At 36.1% G+C, this 19,216-nt stretch overlaps 1 protein-coding gene across 2 annotated transcripts in view; it reads left to right on the forward strand.

Moving 5' to 3' along the window:
- The window catches only part of SNX13 (sorting nexin 13), a 137,823-nt gene that overhangs the window by 95,426 nt on the left and 23,181 nt on the right, over positions 1-19,216 (forward strand). For both annotated transcript variants that reach the window (XM_079931864.1, XM_079931865.1), the window contains exons 18-20: positions 4,062-4,201; positions 13,677-13,784; positions 15,703-15,813. In XM_079931864.1, coding sequence (XP_079787990.1) covers positions 4,062-4,201; positions 13,677-13,784; positions 15,703-15,813 — 359 coding nt within the window. The remainder of the gene's footprint in view (positions 1-4,061; positions 4,202-13,676; positions 13,785-15,702; positions 15,814-19,216) is intronic.

The raw sequence follows: 19,216 nt of genomic DNA on the forward strand, positions 1-19,216 counted from the left end.
TTACTTAAAAACTATTGACTATTACTACTCCTACATTATTTTCCACATTTATTTTTATAAATCATTTTTGTGTTCTGTAGTCATGTTTTCAAATTACTTTTTTTCTGTAACATGTTCTTCATTAAATTCTATGATGTTTATTACATGGGTGTTTCCTTTCTTTAAGGTTGTCACTGTTATCGTTTGAAAAAGGTTAAATTTTAAGCATTTTGTCATGGCTAATAAACTTTGAAACCAGTCTTCTTTTTCTTTGAGTCTAGCTGATAATTGTCTGCATAATTCTTATTAAATTGTCTTGGGGCAGATTTTAGTTTAATATTTGTTTTCATACATGCAAAGTCAGATTAGATATCTGGATAAATGAAGCTTTTTGGTATAGGAGTTTATAGAAGTTCAACAAATGCTTGGATGAGGTGAGATTCATGACTGAATCAGCATATGTGCAAAGTGGCTAGTGAACTGAGGAAAAAAATCAATTTCCATCATTGTTATTGGGTTATTAGATAATGCCAATGCCGATTTTCTTATTTGGCTTCTCAGTATTCCTACAATATAGGAGTGTGTTTGTCAGATTACATACTGAAGTATAAACGTACAGATAAATACCTGAGTTCAATTTCATACTTATAATTTAGATAATTTGGAAAGAGATTTAATAGTACAAGTGTAGTTTTAAAAAGATCATTTGCATCTATTTTTTTAAGATCTTGTTTTCTTTTCACTGGAGCTGGAGTCTAATTTTCCATTGTGTTTTCTGCCAGATTTCTGTAATAAGTTATCTATAATTGCTTTTTCAGTTTTTCCTTTATCTTTTCCAAATAGTTGGTGCATACGTTGTTGTCAATAAAACCAGAGGGTCTAGTTGCGTTTCTTTCTAGCTTTTGATACATTTGTCTCACTTTTTCCTTCCTTAAAATTTTAAAATTCTTTTAAAAAACTATCTTTGTTGAGTTGTCTTCGAAATATGAAAGCCTTTGTTAAAGTGCAACATTTAGAATTTGTCCTTTTATTTCTTTCTTCAAGTCCTTAAACTTTTGTGTGTAGAAGAAGATACTAATGTCCATATTTCTTATGTGGATCTTTCTCTTCTCTGAGGGTTCTAGTTTTCTAGCTGCTTTGTCCATTCATTCAACAAGTATTTATTAGCTTCTTAAAAGATACAGAAGCATAATACTAAGCATTTTTAATAAATTGTAATTTCTGTCAGACAAATTTATGTATAAACACTAAAGGGGCAGCATAGTGTAGTGGTTAAGAGCACAGCTTTTTGTCCAAATTGCTTAGGTTCAAACTCCAGCTCTTCCACCTAATAGTTGGGTGAACTTGGCTGAGTTCCTTAACATCTCTGTATCTCAATTTCCCCATCTGTAAAATGGAATATTAATGATAATAATAATAATACTTGCCTCATAGGATTGTTATGGGACTAATTAACTGTATTCGTAATTACATGGTGGGCATTATATATTAGTGTTTGTTCAATAAAGATTTCTTTTATGAGTTGGGCTTCAGAGTCTCTTTGAGTCTGGATCCCATGTCCTTAACATCTGTATGATGGGAAGTAGAACTTAAGAGTCCAATGCTATTTAAGGAGTGATCCATAGACTACAGTGTACTGGCTTCTTCACTGAGAAATCTTGTTTTAAAAAATACTGGCTACGTTAGGCAATGTGTTTAGTGATGAGATTTATTTATATTCTGATCCTAGTTCCTTGTCTGGCCATGGATTAGGAACGAAGAGGTTGCACATCACCTGTTACGAGTAGTAACATTGTCCTAATGCAAACAAAACCTGTTATTTCCACTATAATATCTCACCATCATCTCAAAATATATGTAACCTCATTATCTTTTAAAATCAAATTACCTTTCTGTCTTAGTGCTTCTTTTATAATAGCCCCATTATTCTTCCTATTGTGCATGCATCCTAGTCATGATCTCCCTTGCCTATCAATTTGTGACAAATCTGATCATTCTTTTTTAGAATGCTTTCTTACATTCCTTTCTTCTTTCCTTTTCTATTTCTTGCTATTCTCCTTGTTCTTATTAACTCCTAATTGGTTATGGTTTGCTGCCTAATTGGCCCCTGCTTCCTATTATCCTTTCCCAAACGTATCTTGAACACAACAGGTGAATCCATTCCCTTGTTGCCTTGCTAACTCTGTTGAGTGATGGTGGTTCTCTTGGGTGATGAAAAATTGCTGTACACTTTGTTCCACATAGTCGAAAAATTGCTGTACACTTTGTTCCTCCGAGTGAAGGATATTTGAAAGAGGTGAACAGTGAATATTAGAGTTAAAGCCTCTGACAGCAAGATGACCCAGGTCTATCCCTAGTCTTCTATTTTGTCAAGTCAGGAACACTGATATTAGATGGTAAGGGAATGAAGGACAATTTTGAATAGAAAGTGCAAATCTTAGAAAAATTTTAATGAAAGGCTGGGAGAGGTTCCTGTCCAACTACGTTTGCCAGTATAGATTTGTAGCTATTATATTATTAAAATAATTTACTAAGAAGCTGCACAGACCCCTCTTTGCCTAATTATATACAAAATACAAATATTTAGTCAGCTCCAAAGCTTGGCCACTTTTTTTTTTTTGTAATTATGGATCAGTATAATCTACTATTAGAAGAGCAGTTTATACTTCTGGTCAACATGGTAGTCTAAACTGCTGTGGGAAATCTTGCTTCCCACACATCTAAGGGCTGAAAACAACAGAATAAAAATAGCTAAAAGGGGAAATCTACAGGTGTAATAGACCATGAGGAAAAGCAAATTTAGGGAAATGAAGAGGAATTGAAGCCAAGGAGCTTATAGGAGCGTGAAGACTGCTGTCTTGATTTTGACAGCATTTTCATGCCCTCAAGTTTAGAAGAGGCAGGATGGGCTAAGGCAAGGAGAAGCTGGAACACAGTCATTTGCATAAAGCCCAGAGTCACAGAGGTGGCTTGATGTGAAAGAGGAACCAGAACTTAGCCTACTGTCAAAGGAAAGAACAAAGAATGTCAAGGTTGTGGTTGGGAATGGTATCTATCACCCATATGAAATTGAAAGCCTGTCTTGTATCGCGATATTGGTGTGTCTAGATTCAGCCATCCTGAAGTGGTTGTGTACCACAGGGTTTTCTAGCCCAAGAGTATGTTAAAAATATTTGTAGAGATAAAACGAGGCAAGAATACCACACTATAAAAAAAGAACCATATGAAATTATAGAAGTAAAAAAAATTACTTATTGAAATTAAGGTGAGTGGCTGAATTAAGAAACAGACCAGGTACAAATGAGTGGAGACTGATAAACTTTTAGAGACCTGAAGAGATGATCTAGAATAGAATACAACACAGAGGGAAAAACTGGAACATGAGAAAGACAAAATGATTCAAAATATGTCTTTTTACTTAAGATTAGTACAGAATAGGAATAGGTTTTGATTTTTGAGACTACCTGGCTTGGATGGTTTGTGTCAATTAAGTAGGAATATAACTATTTAGAACAGTCTTCAGAATAAATTACACTTGTAAATTGTTGAATATTTTAAACAAGAAAGAGATTTGCCAAAAGAGAAGATAGGTCTTATCCTATAGCTTTTGCTTGCTGTTCAGTTAAAAAGCTATCGAGTTAGAGCTGAATAGTGAAGGCTAGTACAGAGGTTATTATTTTGTTTCTGTTGTTTTTCTTCTATTAAATTTAAGAGACTCTAATACTATAGTATGAGGTGGTACTGTGTTATCATAACTGATAATAAATAAAAGCTCATTGGGAAGAGAGTCCAAAGTAGACATCACTGTGTGGTTGGCAGTATCATCATAAACTTGTAGATCATTTTGTAATGTAGCCATCATATATAACGCATTATGGATGTGAGTACAGAGGATGGGAATCTATTTTATCCTTTCGTGACATCCTTTCGTCTCAGTCTGTCATTTCAAATTCTTCTTCATTTCATGTTGTCCTTTTTGTTTGTTTTTGTTCTTCATCTTCCTCCTTTCTGTGTCTTTTGTTCCTTTTCATTTTGTTTTAAATGACTAGTATATGCTGACTATGACCCATATGCTGTGGCAGGCGTTTGTAACGATCATGGCAAGACATACGCATTATATGCCATCACTGTACACCGGCGCAGTCTAAACAGTGAGGAGATGTGGAAAACCTACCGTCGTTATAGTGACTTCCACGACTTCCACATGAGGATCACTGAACAGGTAATGAGGTTTTGAAAGTTTGTGTACTTTACATTGTTTCTTGATTCCATGTTTGATTCTAAAAAGCTCTGAGGGATGCTAAGGTATTGACCAAAGCTAAGTAAATAAGGTAAGAATTTTTTTATAAGCAACATGAATGTTATAATGATTTTGCACATTTAACCAATAAATCAAATTTTAACCAGTCTTAATCATTGTGGACTAGTGACGAAGTATCAGTGGTATACCTTGGAAAATTAGAATAAGTGTATATTTCTGATATTAAGAGTGTGTGTATGTGCTGTGCTTTGCAGAGGTATTTGGGTTTGGTTTAAAGTAGGGATGGGGATCACTGGACATTTGGTGGTTTTATTTTTGGCAGTATAATTTAAAGCTATGGTTATTTAAAATGGCGTCCTTTTCCAATTGTTAACAGTTAAATCCTTGATCCATTAAGTTATGAAGAACCAAAATCTAAATTAAGTTTAACATTAACCAAATAATGTTTTTAATTCTTACCAAATATAACCCTCTTGTTTCATAGAAGTATGAGGACTCTTAAACATAACGAATGTAAACAAACTATTTCTCTGTTTTATTTTATTTTTATTTTATTTTTTGCGGTACGTGGACCTCTGACTGTTGTGGCCTCTCCCGTTGCGGAGCACAGGCTCCGGACGCGCAGGCTCAGCGGCCGTGGCTCACGGGCCCAGCCGCTCCGCAGCATGTGGTATCTTCCCAGACCGGGGCACGAACCTGTGTCCCCTGCATCGGCAGGCAGACTCTCAACCGCTGCGCCACCAGGGAAGCCCTCTCTGTTTTATTTTTTATTAAATATTCTTTTCTTTTTAACTTAGAACAAAATAACTTATCACAGGATAAATTGGAATAGGTGTTCTGTGACATTTATTTTAAGTCATGAGAATCCTTCTTTCAGGGTTTTAAAATAAACAATTATTATTAAGCCAATAAAATAATAATAATTAATGGTGACATTTGATTGGGTGGACTAAAGCTTTGAAATGACAGTTTACTACTTAAGTAATCAGAAAGTGTATATATATATATATATATTTTTTGTTGTTGTTGTTGTTGTTGTTGTTGTTGTTGTTGTTGTTGTTGTTATACGCGGGCCTCTCACTGTTGTGGCCTCTGCCATTGCAGAGCACAGGCTCCGGACGTGCAGGCTCAGTGGCCATGGCTCATGGGCCCAGCCGCTCCGCGGCATGTGGGATCTTCCCAGACTGGGGCACGAACCCGTGTCCTCTGCATCGGCAGGCGAACTCTCAACCGCTGTGCCACCAGGGAAGCCCCAGAGAGTATATTTTTCAATTAGAGTAGTGGAAAATATATGGTTGCCACCATGATAATCTCATTAAAGTACTTCGTGAATAGAGTGAGATAAACTATTAATAGCTCAAAAGTGTTTAGAGACCAGGTTAAGCCTGGTCTCTAAACACTTTTGAGCCCATATTAACAGGACTGTTTTTATATATTCATAAGGAAATTACTAACTTTGGACATAACTGTTCTGTTGTTCTTGTTGAATAGATATTTTCTTCATTTTTAGCTTGATTTGTTTGCATAGGTGAAAGAATTTTCTGCCCCACGTTGAAGAAATAATTGCTTTATTTACTTTTTATATTATTACCTGTTTCATATTGTTTTAAAATCACATAGCTCAGAGCTTCTGGGTTGGCAAACACGTGGTACGCTCAGGGCATCGATGCTCCATGCCCTTTTCCATATCTTGCCTTATTCATCTCGTCCATCTGGCTGTTTTTGAGTTATATCCTTTTACAACAAACCAGCAATCTAAAAACGTCTTCCGACCCCTGGCCTGGCTTAGAACATCACCGGTGCTACTGATGTCCTACGTTCCTCCCAGATCACATGCCAGCCTGCCACTGCTTCTCAGAGCTCGATTTAAGTAACCAAGAGGCTCATCTCCTGAGTTTGAGAACTTCCCTTGCTCCACTGTCTTGTATTCCAGATTTTCCTATCCAACTTGCCCATGAGACCGTGAGCTCCCTGAGGCAAGGATCTCATTTCTCTTGTACTCCATTCTGTCACCTGCACCAAAAACAGCCTGGAACAGACCGTGTGGCTGACAGGGTCTTCGTTCTCTGGCTGGGTGTCAGGCCTGTGCCTCTGAGGTGGGAGAGCCGAGTTCAGGACATTGGTCCACCAAGAACTCCTGGCTCCATGTACTATCAAATGGTGAAAGCTCTCCCAGAGATCTCCATCTCAACGCTAAGACCCTGCTCCACTCAACGACCAGCAAGCTACAGTGCTGGATACCCTATGCCAAACAACTAGCAAGACAGGAGCACAACCCCTCCCATTAGTAGAGAGGCTGCCTAAAATCATAATAAGGTCACACAGACCCCAAAACACACCACCAGACACAGTCCTACCCACCAGAGAGACAAGATCCAGCCACATCCACCAGAACAGAGTCACCAGTGCCCTCACCAGGAAGCCTACACAACCCACCAAACCAACCTTACCCACTGGGGGCAGAAACCAAAAACAACGAGAACTGTAAACCTACATCGTGCGAAAAGGAGACCCCAAACACAGTAAGTTAAGCAAAATGAGCAGACAGAGAAACACACAGCAGATGAAGGAGCAAATAAAAACCCACCAGACCAAACAAATGAAGAGGAAATAGGCAGTCTACCTGAAAAAAAATTCAGAGTAATGGTAGTAAAGATGATCCAAAAACTTGGAAATAGAATGGAGAAAATACAAGAAACTTTTAACAAGGACCTAGAAGAACTAAAGGTCAAACAAACAATGACGAACAACACAATAAATGAAATTAAAAATTCTCTAGAAGGAATCAGTAGCAGAATAACTGAGGGAGAAGAAGGGATAAGTGACCTGGAAGATAAAATAGTGGAAAAAACTACCACAGAGCAGAATACAGAACAAAGAATGAAAAGAACTGAGGACAGTCTCAGAGACCTCTGGGACAACATTAAATGCACCAACATTCGAATTATAGGGGTCCCAGAAGAAGAAGAGAAAAAGAAAGGGACTGAGAAAATATTTGAAGACATTATAGTTGAAAACTTCCCTAATATGGGAAAGGAAATAGTCAATCAAGTCCAGGAAGCGCAGAGACCTATACAGGATAAACCCAAGGAGAAACACGCCAAGACACATATTAATCAAACTATCAAAAATTAAATACAAAGAAAAAATGTTAAAAGCAGCAAGGGGGCTTCCCTGGTGGCGCAGTGGTTGGGAGTCAGCCTGCCGGTGCAGGGGACGTGGGTTTGTGCCCCGGTCCAGGAGGATCCCACATGCCGCAGAGCGGCTGGGCCGGTGAGCCGTGGCCGCTGGGCCTGCGTGTCCAGAACCTGTGCTCCACAGCGGGAGCGGCTGCAGCAGTGAGAGGCCCGTGTACCACAAAAGAAAAAAAAGCAACAGGGGAAAAATAACATACAAGGAAATCCCCATGAGGTTAACAGCTGACCTTCCAGCAGAAAGTCTGCAAGCCAGAAGAGAGAGGCAGGACATATTTAAAGTGATGAAAGGGAAAAACCTACAACGATTACTCTACCCAGCAAGGATTCATTCAGATTCAATGGAGAAATTAAAACCTTTACAGACAAGCAAAAGCTAAGAGAATTCAGCACCACCAAATCAGCTTTACAACAAATGCTAAAGGAACTTCTATAGGCAGAAAACACAGACAAGGAAAAGACCTACAATAACTAACCCAAAGCAATTAAGAAAATGGTAATAGGAACATATATGTTGATAACTACCTTAAATGTAAATGGATTAAATGCTCCAACCAAAAGACATAGACTGGCTGAATGGGTAGAGAAACAAGACCTGGTATATATGCTGTCTACAGGAGACCCACAAGAAAGAAATCATAAATTTCAGATCAGAAATAAATGAGAAAGAAATGAAACAGTAGGAAAGATCAATAAAACTAAAAGCTGGTTCTTTGAGAAGAGAAACAAAATTGATAAACCGTTAGCCAGAGTCATCAAGAAAAAAGGGAGAAGACTCAAATCAGTAGAATTAGAAATGAAACAGGAGAAGTAACAACTGACACTGCAGAAATACAAAAGATCATGAGAGATTACTACAAGCAACTCTATGCCAATAAAATGGACAACCTGGAATAAATGGACAAATTCTTAGAAATGCACAACCTGCCAAGACTGAATCAGAAAGAAATAGAAAATATGAACAGACCAATCACAAGCACTGAAATTGAAACTGTGATTAAAAATCTTCCCACAAACAAAAGCCCAGGACCAGATGGCTTCACAGGCGAATTCTATCAAACATTTAGAGATGAGCTAACACCTATCCTTCTCAAACTCTTCCAAAATATAGCAGAGGGATGAACTCTCCCAAATTCATTCTACGAGGCCACCATCACCTTGATACCAAAACCAGACAAGGATGTCACAAAGAAAGAAAACTACAGGCCAATATCACTGATGAACATAGATGCAAAAATCCTCAACAAAATACTAGCAAACAGAATCCAACAGCACATTAAAAGGACCATACAACATGACCAAGTGGAGTTTATTCCAGGAAAGCAAGGATTCTTCAAAATATGCAATTCAATTAATGTGATAAACCATATTAACAAATTGAAGGAGAAAAACCATATGATCATCTCAATAGATGCAGAGAAAGCTTTTGACAAAATTCAACACCCATTTATGGTAAAAACCCTGCAGCAAGTAGGCATAGAGGGAACTTTCCTCAACATAATAAAGGCCATATATGACAAACCCACAGCCAACATCATCCTCAATGGTGAAAAACTGAAAGCATTTCCACTAAGATCAGGAAGAAGACAAGGTTATCCACTCTCACCACTCTTAATTCACCATAGTTTTGGAAGTTTTAGCCACAGCAATCAGAGAAGAAAAGGAAATAAAAGGAATCCAAATCGGAAAAGAAGAAGTAAAGCTGTCACTGTTTGCAGATGACATGATACTATACATAGAGAATGCTAATGATGCTACCAGAAAACTACTAGAGCTAATCAATGAATTTCGTAAAGTAGCAGGATACAAAATTAATGCACAGGAATCTCTGGCATTCCTATACACTAATGGTGAAAAATCTGAAAGTGAAATCAAGAAAACACTCCCATTTACCATTGCAACAAAAAGAATAAAATACCTAGGAATAAACCTACCTAAGGAGACAAAAGACCTGTATGCAGAAAGTTATAAGACACTGATGAAAGAAATTAAAGATGGTACAAATAGATGGAGAGATATACCATGTTCTTGAATTGGAAGAATCAGCATTGTGAAAATGACTACTACCCAAAGCAATCTACAGATTCAATGCAATCCCTGTCCAACTACAATGGCATTTTTTACAGAACTAGGACAAAAAATTTCACAATATGTGTGGAAACACAGAAGACCCCGAATAGACAAAGCAGTCTTGAGAACGAAAAACAGAGCTGGAGGATAAGGCTCCCGGACTTCAGACTATACTACAAAGCTACAGCAATCAAGACAGTATGGTACTGGCACAAAAACAGAAAGGTAGATCAATGGAGCAGTGTAGAAAGCCCAGAGATAAACGCACACGCATATGGTCACCTTATGTTTGATAAAGGAGGCAAGAATGTACAGTGGAGAAAAGAGAGCCTCTTCAATAAGTGGTGCTGGGAAAACTGGACAGGTATATGTAAAAGAATGAAATTAGAACACTCCCTAATTCCATACAGAAAGATAAACTCAAAATGGATTTAAGACCTAAATGTAAGACCAGACACTATAAAACTGTTAGAGGAAAACATAGGCAGAACACTCTGTGACATAAATTAGAGCAAGATCCTTTTTGACCCACCTCCTAGAGAAATGGAAATAAAAACAAAAATAAACAAATGGGACCTCATGAAACTTAAAAGCTTTTGCACAGCAAAGGAAACCATAAACAAGAACAAAAGACAGCCCTTAGAACGGGAGAAAATATTTGCAAGTGAACCAACTGACAAAGGGTTAATTCCCAGAATTTACAACCAGCTCATGCAGCTCAGTATCAAGAAAACAAATAACCCAATCCAAAAATGGGCAGAAGACCTAAACAGACATTTCCCCAAAGAAGATATACAGATTGCCAACAAACACATGAAAGGGAGCTCAACATCACTAATCATTAGAGAAATGCAAATGAAAACTGCAATGAGGTATCACCTCACACCGGTCAGAATGACCATCATCAAAAAATCTACAAACAGTAAATGCTGGAGAGGGTGTGGAGAAAAGGGAGCCTTCTTGCACTATTTATGGGAATTAAATTGATACAGGCACTATGGGGCACAGTATGGAGTTTCCTTAAAAAACTAAAACTAGAACTACCATACAACCCAGCAATCGCAGTACTGGGCATATACCCTGAGAAAACCGTAATTCAAAAATAGTCATGTACCACAATGTTCATTGCAGCCTTATTTACAATAGCCAGGACATGGAAGCAACCTCAGTGTCCATCAACAGATGAATGGATAAAAAAGATGTGACACATATATACAATGGAATATTACCCAGCCATAAAAAGACACGAAATTGAGTTATTTGTAGTGAGGTGGATGGACTTAGAGTCTGTCATACAGAGTCAAGTAAGTCAGAAAGAGAAAAGCAAATACCATATGCTTACACATATATATGGAATCTAAAAACAAACAAACAAAAAATTGGTCATGAAGAACCTAGGGGCTGGATGGGAATAAAGACACAGACCTACTAGAGAATGGACTTGAGGACACGGGGAGGGGGAAGGGAAAGCTGGGACAAAATGAGAGAGTGGCATGTACATATATACACTACCAAATGTAAAACTGATAGCTAGTGGGAAGAAGCCGTATAGCACAAGGAGGTCAGCTTGGTGCTTTGTGACCATCTAGAGGGCTGGGATAGGGAGGCTGGGAGGGAGATGCAAAAGGGAAGAGATATGGGGATATATGTATATGTATAGCTGATTCACTTTGTTATAAAGCAGAAACTAACACACCAGTGTAAAGCAATTATAGTCCAATAAAGATGTTAAAAAAGTAAAATTAAATTAAGATATACATTGTAAAAAACATCACATAGCACATATATCTCTTTTTTTATTTACTTGCAAATTTATGGGAATTTGGTATAATACAAGATTTTCTTTCTGTGAATACTTGTAATTGTTTTCTGTTCCAGACAGATAATTTTAAGAGGAGTTTGATTAATTTAGACTCTAGCAAAATAACTGTTACATTTAATTTTTTATTAATAAGTTTTAATGTTCTAAAGTTTTGGAAATAAATTGTTGTTTTGCTGAGTACTGTTATATTGCCTTGGTGTATTAGTTTGCTAGGGCTGCCATAACAAAATAACATAGACTGAGTAGCTTAAACAGCAGAAATTTATTTTTCCATAGTTCTGGGAGCTAGAAGTCCAAGATCAAGGTGTTGGCAAGTTTGGTTTCTCTTAAGGCATGTCTCCTTGTCTTTCAGATGGCCCCCTTCTTGATGTGGCCTCACATGACTTTTTCTTTGTGTGCTCGCATCCTTTGTGTCTCTTTGTATGTCCAAATTCCCTCTTATAAGGGCTTTGATTTGATTTAACTACCTCTCTAAAGGCCCTGTCTCCAAATACAGCCACATTCTGAAGTATTGGGGGTTAAGGTTTCAACATACGATTTTTGAGGGAATAAAACATACTGGTAATGCCTGAATAAACTATGCATTCTTTAAAATTGAGTCAGTAGTTTAAGATACCATGGATAAGTCCTATTCTAGGAAACTAAATATCTTTTAGGACACCTTGAAAACTGTAAATGTACTTCTATAAGGTGTCATTTTTTAAAAAATTAATTCATAAAACCAGGTACTCTATATTGTACATTCATTCATTGTTGACCCATTGTAATATTTTGTGAACCACCAAACTTGTGACTATTACTACAGCATAACATTTGCCCTGTAAATCAGGTGTCCCCATCCCCCAGGCCGCAGATCACTATTGGTCTGCGACTGGGCCGCACAGCAGGAGGTGAGCAGAGGGCAAGGGAGTGAAGTTTCATCTGCTGCTCCCCATCGCTTGCATTACCGCCTGAACTATACCCCCATCCACCCCGCCCTGGTCTGTGGAAAAATTGTCTTCTGTGAAACTGGTCCCTGGTGCCAGAAAGGTTGGGGACCGCTGCTGTAAATGACCTCCCGCTCGCCCCCTTTTTTTTTTTTTTTGCCTTGGCTAGGGCGAAAGAACTGCTTTTAAGTTTCATGCATTAACATGTAATGAACTTGTTCTCATTATAGCTCCAAGCGACCATCTGATTTGCCATTCCATTTAATAATTTATCAGAATCTTCCAGTTTAGGGATGAAAATTATCCTACACCTTTTCATTTCCTCTTTTCTTTAATCTCTGCACCAGGAATGAGTTTTCTTTACAGAAGCCTTGTTGTTTTTAAACAAAGAATGGTTTTAGAAAGTTTGTTGCACTTCTGAATGTGTATCACAAAGGAAAAGCAATGAGGCTGCTCATTCAAGTTTTAGATACTAGGTATTGCTGGCCAAGCACAATTCTTTGCTCAGTGACTTTGCTCTTCCACTTTGTTAGCAGCTAGTGTGGTTAAAATCTGTGCTTCATCAAGGCACAGTAGATTCCTACATATCTGGACTTTTGAAGGTGGAGTCTGTAAATGCTAAATTTCAAGTATGTACACTTAGTTTTTTTTGTTTGTGGCTTTACAAAGATAAGATACATACTTGATAGCTTTTAATTTGTTTTTTTCTTAGTTATCTATGAGTTTATTTTTCATGCAGTTTCATGTAGGAGAAGTATGTGTTGTACTGTTTGTATATAGAGAGTTATGATATAACTGTAATCTATGTTTTGAAATTTGCTTTTTATTCCTTTAATAATTAGCTATTACAGTGATTAACTGATTTGAAGTCATCAATATAAAATATTTCTTTGAGTTTTTTTTACCAAACCAGGAACTCACAACTTTGATTATTAAAAATTTACTGGCTAATACTTTATTCACAAGTTAAAGCGTTGTTAAACAAAATATTTTTTTTACGTTTATTATTAATTTTAATAATATTAAAGACACATAATTTACAAATAATAATAGAGTATTCAGTACTGTATCATAAGTTCTTTTTAGCCAATTGAATAGCAAAATATTTTTAAAACCTTTTGTTATGAAACTTTTGAACAATCTTAAAATCAGAGAGAGTATAAAATGAAACTCCATGTGGATATCACCCATCTTCATCAGCAATCCATGTTTGTCATTCTTAGAAAATAACTTCTTTATAATAAATAACATTCGAACTGTGGTTTGGACATATTTGGACAGTATTTTATATTTTCTGGTTTTGGCTTAATATATTGCAGAATCTGTTCTAGATGCTTTTGATATGTAGAGAAATTGTCAGTTGGAAAATACTTTTCTGTTTTTGAAAAAAAAATTAAGATTACTGAATGTATTTTGTTTTCTAGTTTGAAAATCTGTCAAGCATATTAAAGCTTCCCGGTAAAAAGACTTTTAATAATATGGATAGAGATTTTTTAGAAAAGAGAAAAAAGGATCTAAATGCATATTTGCAGGTAAGTTCATTATTATTACCCATAGATTTTCATTTCAATATAGCATAGAAATATAACTGATTTCTTTATTAGAGAATGTTTGTACTATAATAGTGGGATAGCAGCCACTTTTGAGGTGCTGAGATGTGACATGCAATCTGCTCAGTAATTTATAAATATTATTTCTCTGTTTGTTTATTACCTTAGAAGTTTTCTGGACACTCAGTGCTAGGAATTTTGCTTCTTCAGGTTTGGATGAATATACACACACACCGGCAGGCACACATCCATTCTACACTACTGTAAAGTCTAGGAAGTCTAGGTATTTTACAGCAGACAGTTAAATGTTACCAGTTCAGTAAGTAGTTGCTCTTCATGATGTATCCAAAGCTAGTAGATTTTTTTTTTCTTTTCCATATGGCTTATTACATGGTATTAAATATAGTCCCCTGTATAGATTTTTATTCTCAGATAAAGTGAATAGCTGCCTGCCATGGTCCAGAATGATTCTAAAGCTTCTAAAAATTACAGGATAATTCAAGAGAGGAATAGATCCAAGGGACTTTTCAGAAGTGTAGCATGCTAAGCATGTAGATTTCTCTTCTGGAATAATGGGATAATAAAACGTGTCTCATAGGTTACGTACTGCATAAGCCGTTGGGACTATCAGAAATAACTTTGTTTTAGACCTGGGTACCCAAATGCCAGATTTTAATAGTATCACTTTATGGTTTTTTATAGTAATGAATGATTTATAAACTTTTCTCATCTATTAGCTCCCCACTTCTCTCTTTAGAACAGGGGTCAGCAAATTCCAGCCAGCAGACCATATCCAGCCTGCCGCCTGTTTTATTAAGAGTTTATTTTATTATTAGAACACAGCCACCCATTTAGTTTACTGCTGTCTATGACTGCTTTTACACTACTACAGCAGAGTTGAGTAGTTGCAGCAGACTCCATGCATCACAAAACCTAAAATAATTATTATATGCACCTTTACAGGAAAAATTTGCCGACCATGTCTTAGTATTATATTTAGTGAAACTTAGCTAATACTGTACTTGATATTTTGTTTGGAAGGTTTCTCTCTCTTAAACATTTATAGGTTTAATTGGGTTTGTTTATAACCATAATTGTAATTCCATGGCATTATAATTTACTGAAAGGGTAGGAAAAACATATACATCTACTATTACTCACCTTTGTCTTCTGGCTTAAGGCTAAATATCTGAAATCATTTATATGACTCTTGTCAAACATTTTGATTTTTTAAAATGTATTAACTTGAGTTGCATTAAAATCTGTATCAGTTATTTATAAAATTTAGAACATAAGCACGTTTCTTCCAAATCTGGGGCCATAAATATGTATTTTAATTGTGGCTATACTGTCTACTTCTTAGGTAATGATCTCAATATGTCAAAACATCTTTAATTGAAGAGATTAAGCTAGAATGTTAGACTGTATCATTAACAGTGTAAAAGCAATACTTTGTTTTGGGCCTTCTAATACTTAAAAAAATTTGAATTATTTTATGTACTTTCTATTAATGTTAACTTTAAAATTAGAATGTGAAAAACATAACAGTTTACTGATGGTGGGTCTTCTTAGTATAAGCTATAAAACCTGAAAATGGAATAGTAAATAACATTTGGGGGAATTCCGTGGCCGTCTTGTGGTTACGACTCCGTGATTCCACTGCAGGGGGTGTGGGTTCGATTCCTAGTTAGGGAACTAAGATCCCACATGCCGCGTGGCACAGCCAAAATACATAGATAGATAGGCAGGTAGATAGGTAGATAGAAAAATGTGTTAAAATTTTTTTAAAAAAATAACATTTTTACTATACATTCTTAACTTTCTAGCAGATGAAATTATAAATAATAGTTAATTTTCAGTATACTATCAATATAAGGTACCTCTTTTCTTTTCCTGTTAGTTACTGTTAACTCCTGAAATGATGAAAGCATCCCCAGCTTTGGCTCACTATGTGTATGATTTCCTTGAGAACAAAGCCTACAGTAAAGGGAAAGGGGATTTTGCTCGTAAGGTAAGCAGACCATTGCATTGGTTTTCTTTATAGGTCTGTTTTCATACTTTGTTTTTAATAAAAGAAGATAAATTTGTATTTGTGTGTATGTTTTAAAACTAGAAAACTTTATTAAATGCTCCTTGGCATGTTTATCTTCTATGCTTTATTAAGCCTACTATTGAAGTATATCTAATAAATACAAACTCCTGTCTTTACATATTGATTAAAATGTAGCAAAAGCTTGCAAGAAAAAAAAAGCTTTTGAAATGATACAGTAAGGAGAGTTGGCCTAAGACAGGTCACAGCTTTCGTTAGCTTGAGTAGGAGCTACTTCTTATTGGGAGGAAATGTCTTTTATTTGGAGTAAGGATAAGAAAAATGTTAAATAGGATATGTTCCTGAAAGTATTTGTGCCTTTTGAGTGAAATATTTATTGTTTAAAATTCTGGGGACACAAGACCTATTAAGATGCTAGCTTAAGGCAATAAATGATTTACTGCTCAAATTGGGCAAGATAGGCTCACTGGGTGAGAACACAAACATTGGAATCAGGCAACCTTTGGTTCAAATTCCTGTTCTGCCACTTATTAGCTGTGTCCTGCAAAATGTTACTTAACCTTCTGGGCTTTTAATTTTCTAAAGATTGAAGGTGTTAATCCTCAGTGTAGAGCATGTATGGATCAAATGAGATAATCTATGTATTACAGTGCCTGTCTGAATAAACGTTGGCTCTTAGAAGTAGTAACAGTAGTAGCAGGAGCTGTAGCAGCAGTTGGGAAAGCTGGAAGTGGGAATTCTGTGGATTATTTTTGCAACTTCTTAAAAGTCTGAAATTATTTCAAAATGAAAATTAAAAGTAAAAGACTTCCCCACCACTCGTTCTTCTAAAAAGGCTAACTTGCTTAAAAAAGATTAAGGAATTGGTACAAAATAAGTAAGATTAACAACTGTAAGCATAAGAACTTCATGTGATTTCTTAAGGATACTACGGTTTAACATCCAAGTGAATGTTAACATTTCTAAGTGGAATGTTTTATTTTAATAAGAAATTCCAGGTTATGTACCTTATAATGGTAGGAAAAAAATATGGTGGACTTATCTTTATATTTTGTGATTGAAGTGATTGAGTTTAAATTCCAACTCTAAATGGCTTTATTGTCAATAGAGATGCATTTCAGTATTCCATCTTTTTTATGTTTACCTTATCTTCTCTCAAGGTTGTATCAATTTTAAGATAAACTAATAAATTGATAAGAGCTTTTTGAGATAAAAGAAGCATTATATTAAATGTAGACAATGTCTTTTTTACCAACCAGCAGTTGTGCATGTATATATGTAATGGGTAGGCCAAAAAGTTCGTTTTTTCCGTAAGATGGCTCTAGTAGTGCTTAGTTGTCTTTAACTTCATTCAAAACAAGTTTGTTAGATTGTATTGTGACAACTGTCATATCAGCGTGCATTAAAAAAAACATCAAAATTGGTAAATTTTTGTGTAGCCATTTTAATATTAAAGAGGGAAGAAAAATAGCACTTTTTGCATATTATGCTTTATTATTTCAAGAAAGGTAAAAACACAACTGAAACGCAAATAAAGATTTGTGCAGTGTATGGAGAAAGTGCTGTGACTAAATGGGTCAAAAGTGGTTTGCGAAGTTTCGTTCTGGAGATTTCTCGCTGGACGATGCTCCACAGTCGGGTTGGTTAGAGCAATTGAAGTTGATAGCTATCAAATTGAGACATTAATTGAGAGCAGTCGACGTTGTACCATGTGGGAGATAGCTGGCACACTCAAAATATCTAAATCAAGCACTGAAAACCATTTGCACCAGCTTGGTTATGTTAACTGCTTTGATGTTTGGGTTCCACATAAGAGAAAGAAACCCTCTTGACCATATTTCCGTGTGTGATTCTCTACTTGAACGCAATGAAAATGTTCCGTTTTTAAAACAAATTGTGATGGGCATGAAAAGTGGATACTGTACAATAATGTGGAACAGAAGAGATGGTGGGGCAAGTGAAATGAACCACCACCAACTAACTAAAGGCCGGTTTTCATCCAAAGAAGGTCATGTTGTGTATATGGAGGGATTGGAAGGGAGTCCTCTATTAGGAGCTCCTTCCAGAAAACCAAACGATTAATTCCAACAAGTACTGCTCCCAGTTAGACCACCTGAAAGCAGCATTTGACAAAGAGCGTCCAGAATTAGTCAACAGGAAATGCATAATCTTCCATGAGGATAACGCAAGACCGCATGTTTCTTTGATGACCAGGCAAAAACTGTTACGGCTTGGCTGGGAAATTCTGATTCATCTGCCCCTTCAGATTTCCATTTATTTAGATCATTACAAAATTCTCTTAATGGAAAAAATTTCAATTCCCTGGAAGACTGTAAAAGTCACCTGGAACAGTTCTTTGCTCAAAAAGATAAAAAGTTTTGGGAGAATGGAATTATGAAGTTGCCTGAAAAATGGCAAAAGGTAGTGGAACAAAAGGGTAAGTACGTTGTTCAATAAAGTTCTTGGTGAAAATGAAAAATACGGCTTTTATTTTTACTTAGAAACTGAAGGAACTTTTTGGCCAACCCAATATATATATATACACACACACACATATACACATTAGAGTCTAAAAATTAGAGTCTAAAAATCCTTCTCAATCATTTCTGGAAATCCACAGTAACATACATTTTTCATAAATCATATTGGTAATTACCAAGTTCATCTTGACCTCTTTTAGATTGTCAGAATAATTTTCATGCATATCAAGAATTAGGAGTTTTCAGCTACATTTCCTTTTTGGCTAAATTGTAGTTTAATATTTTCCTTAATTATATTTCATTGGAAATGAAATAGCTATTAGAGAAAATCATCTGTAAACATTTTATTAGTAGCTACTCAGGTTGAGAAATAAGCATAAGAACTTAACTTGGCCACACAATTTGTTAACTTGGCCACACAATTTGTCTAGCTTTGCAAAATTTATGGGCCAATTCCTAGAAGAAGTAATTGACAAGCGGTCTTCCTCCATGTACACAGTACCTTTCTATCCAGTTTTGTATCATGGTGTGATGGCAGTTTTAAGCTGTAGATAGGGACCTAAATTTAAGTTAAAATTCCTTTGTTCGTGTTTTTACCCATACAAATAACTCAACTGAGGTGATAATTGAATGAATAGACAACATCTATGTATGTCAGGCTAAGTGTACACTTTTGCTGGCAATCCATAATTTACTCTTCTGCCTGGTAATTTTGCAATTTTCTTTCTTTTTTTTTTTTTGCTTTAAACATCTGTTTTAAGACGAATCCTGATTCTGGAAACATTATCATATTGTGATGGGCTGCTTTTATGCTTCTAAATTCTGCTGCTTTCAAGGTTGAGCGTCATAATCACGTGTGGAGGTTTTTCCATGCCCCCTGGTTC

Source organism: Stenella coeruleoalba (genome assembly GCF_951394435.1).
Source record: "Stenella coeruleoalba genome assembly, chromosome: 9".
Classification (NCBI taxonomy): domain Eukaryota; kingdom Metazoa; phylum Chordata; class Mammalia; order Artiodactyla; family Delphinidae; genus Stenella; species Stenella coeruleoalba.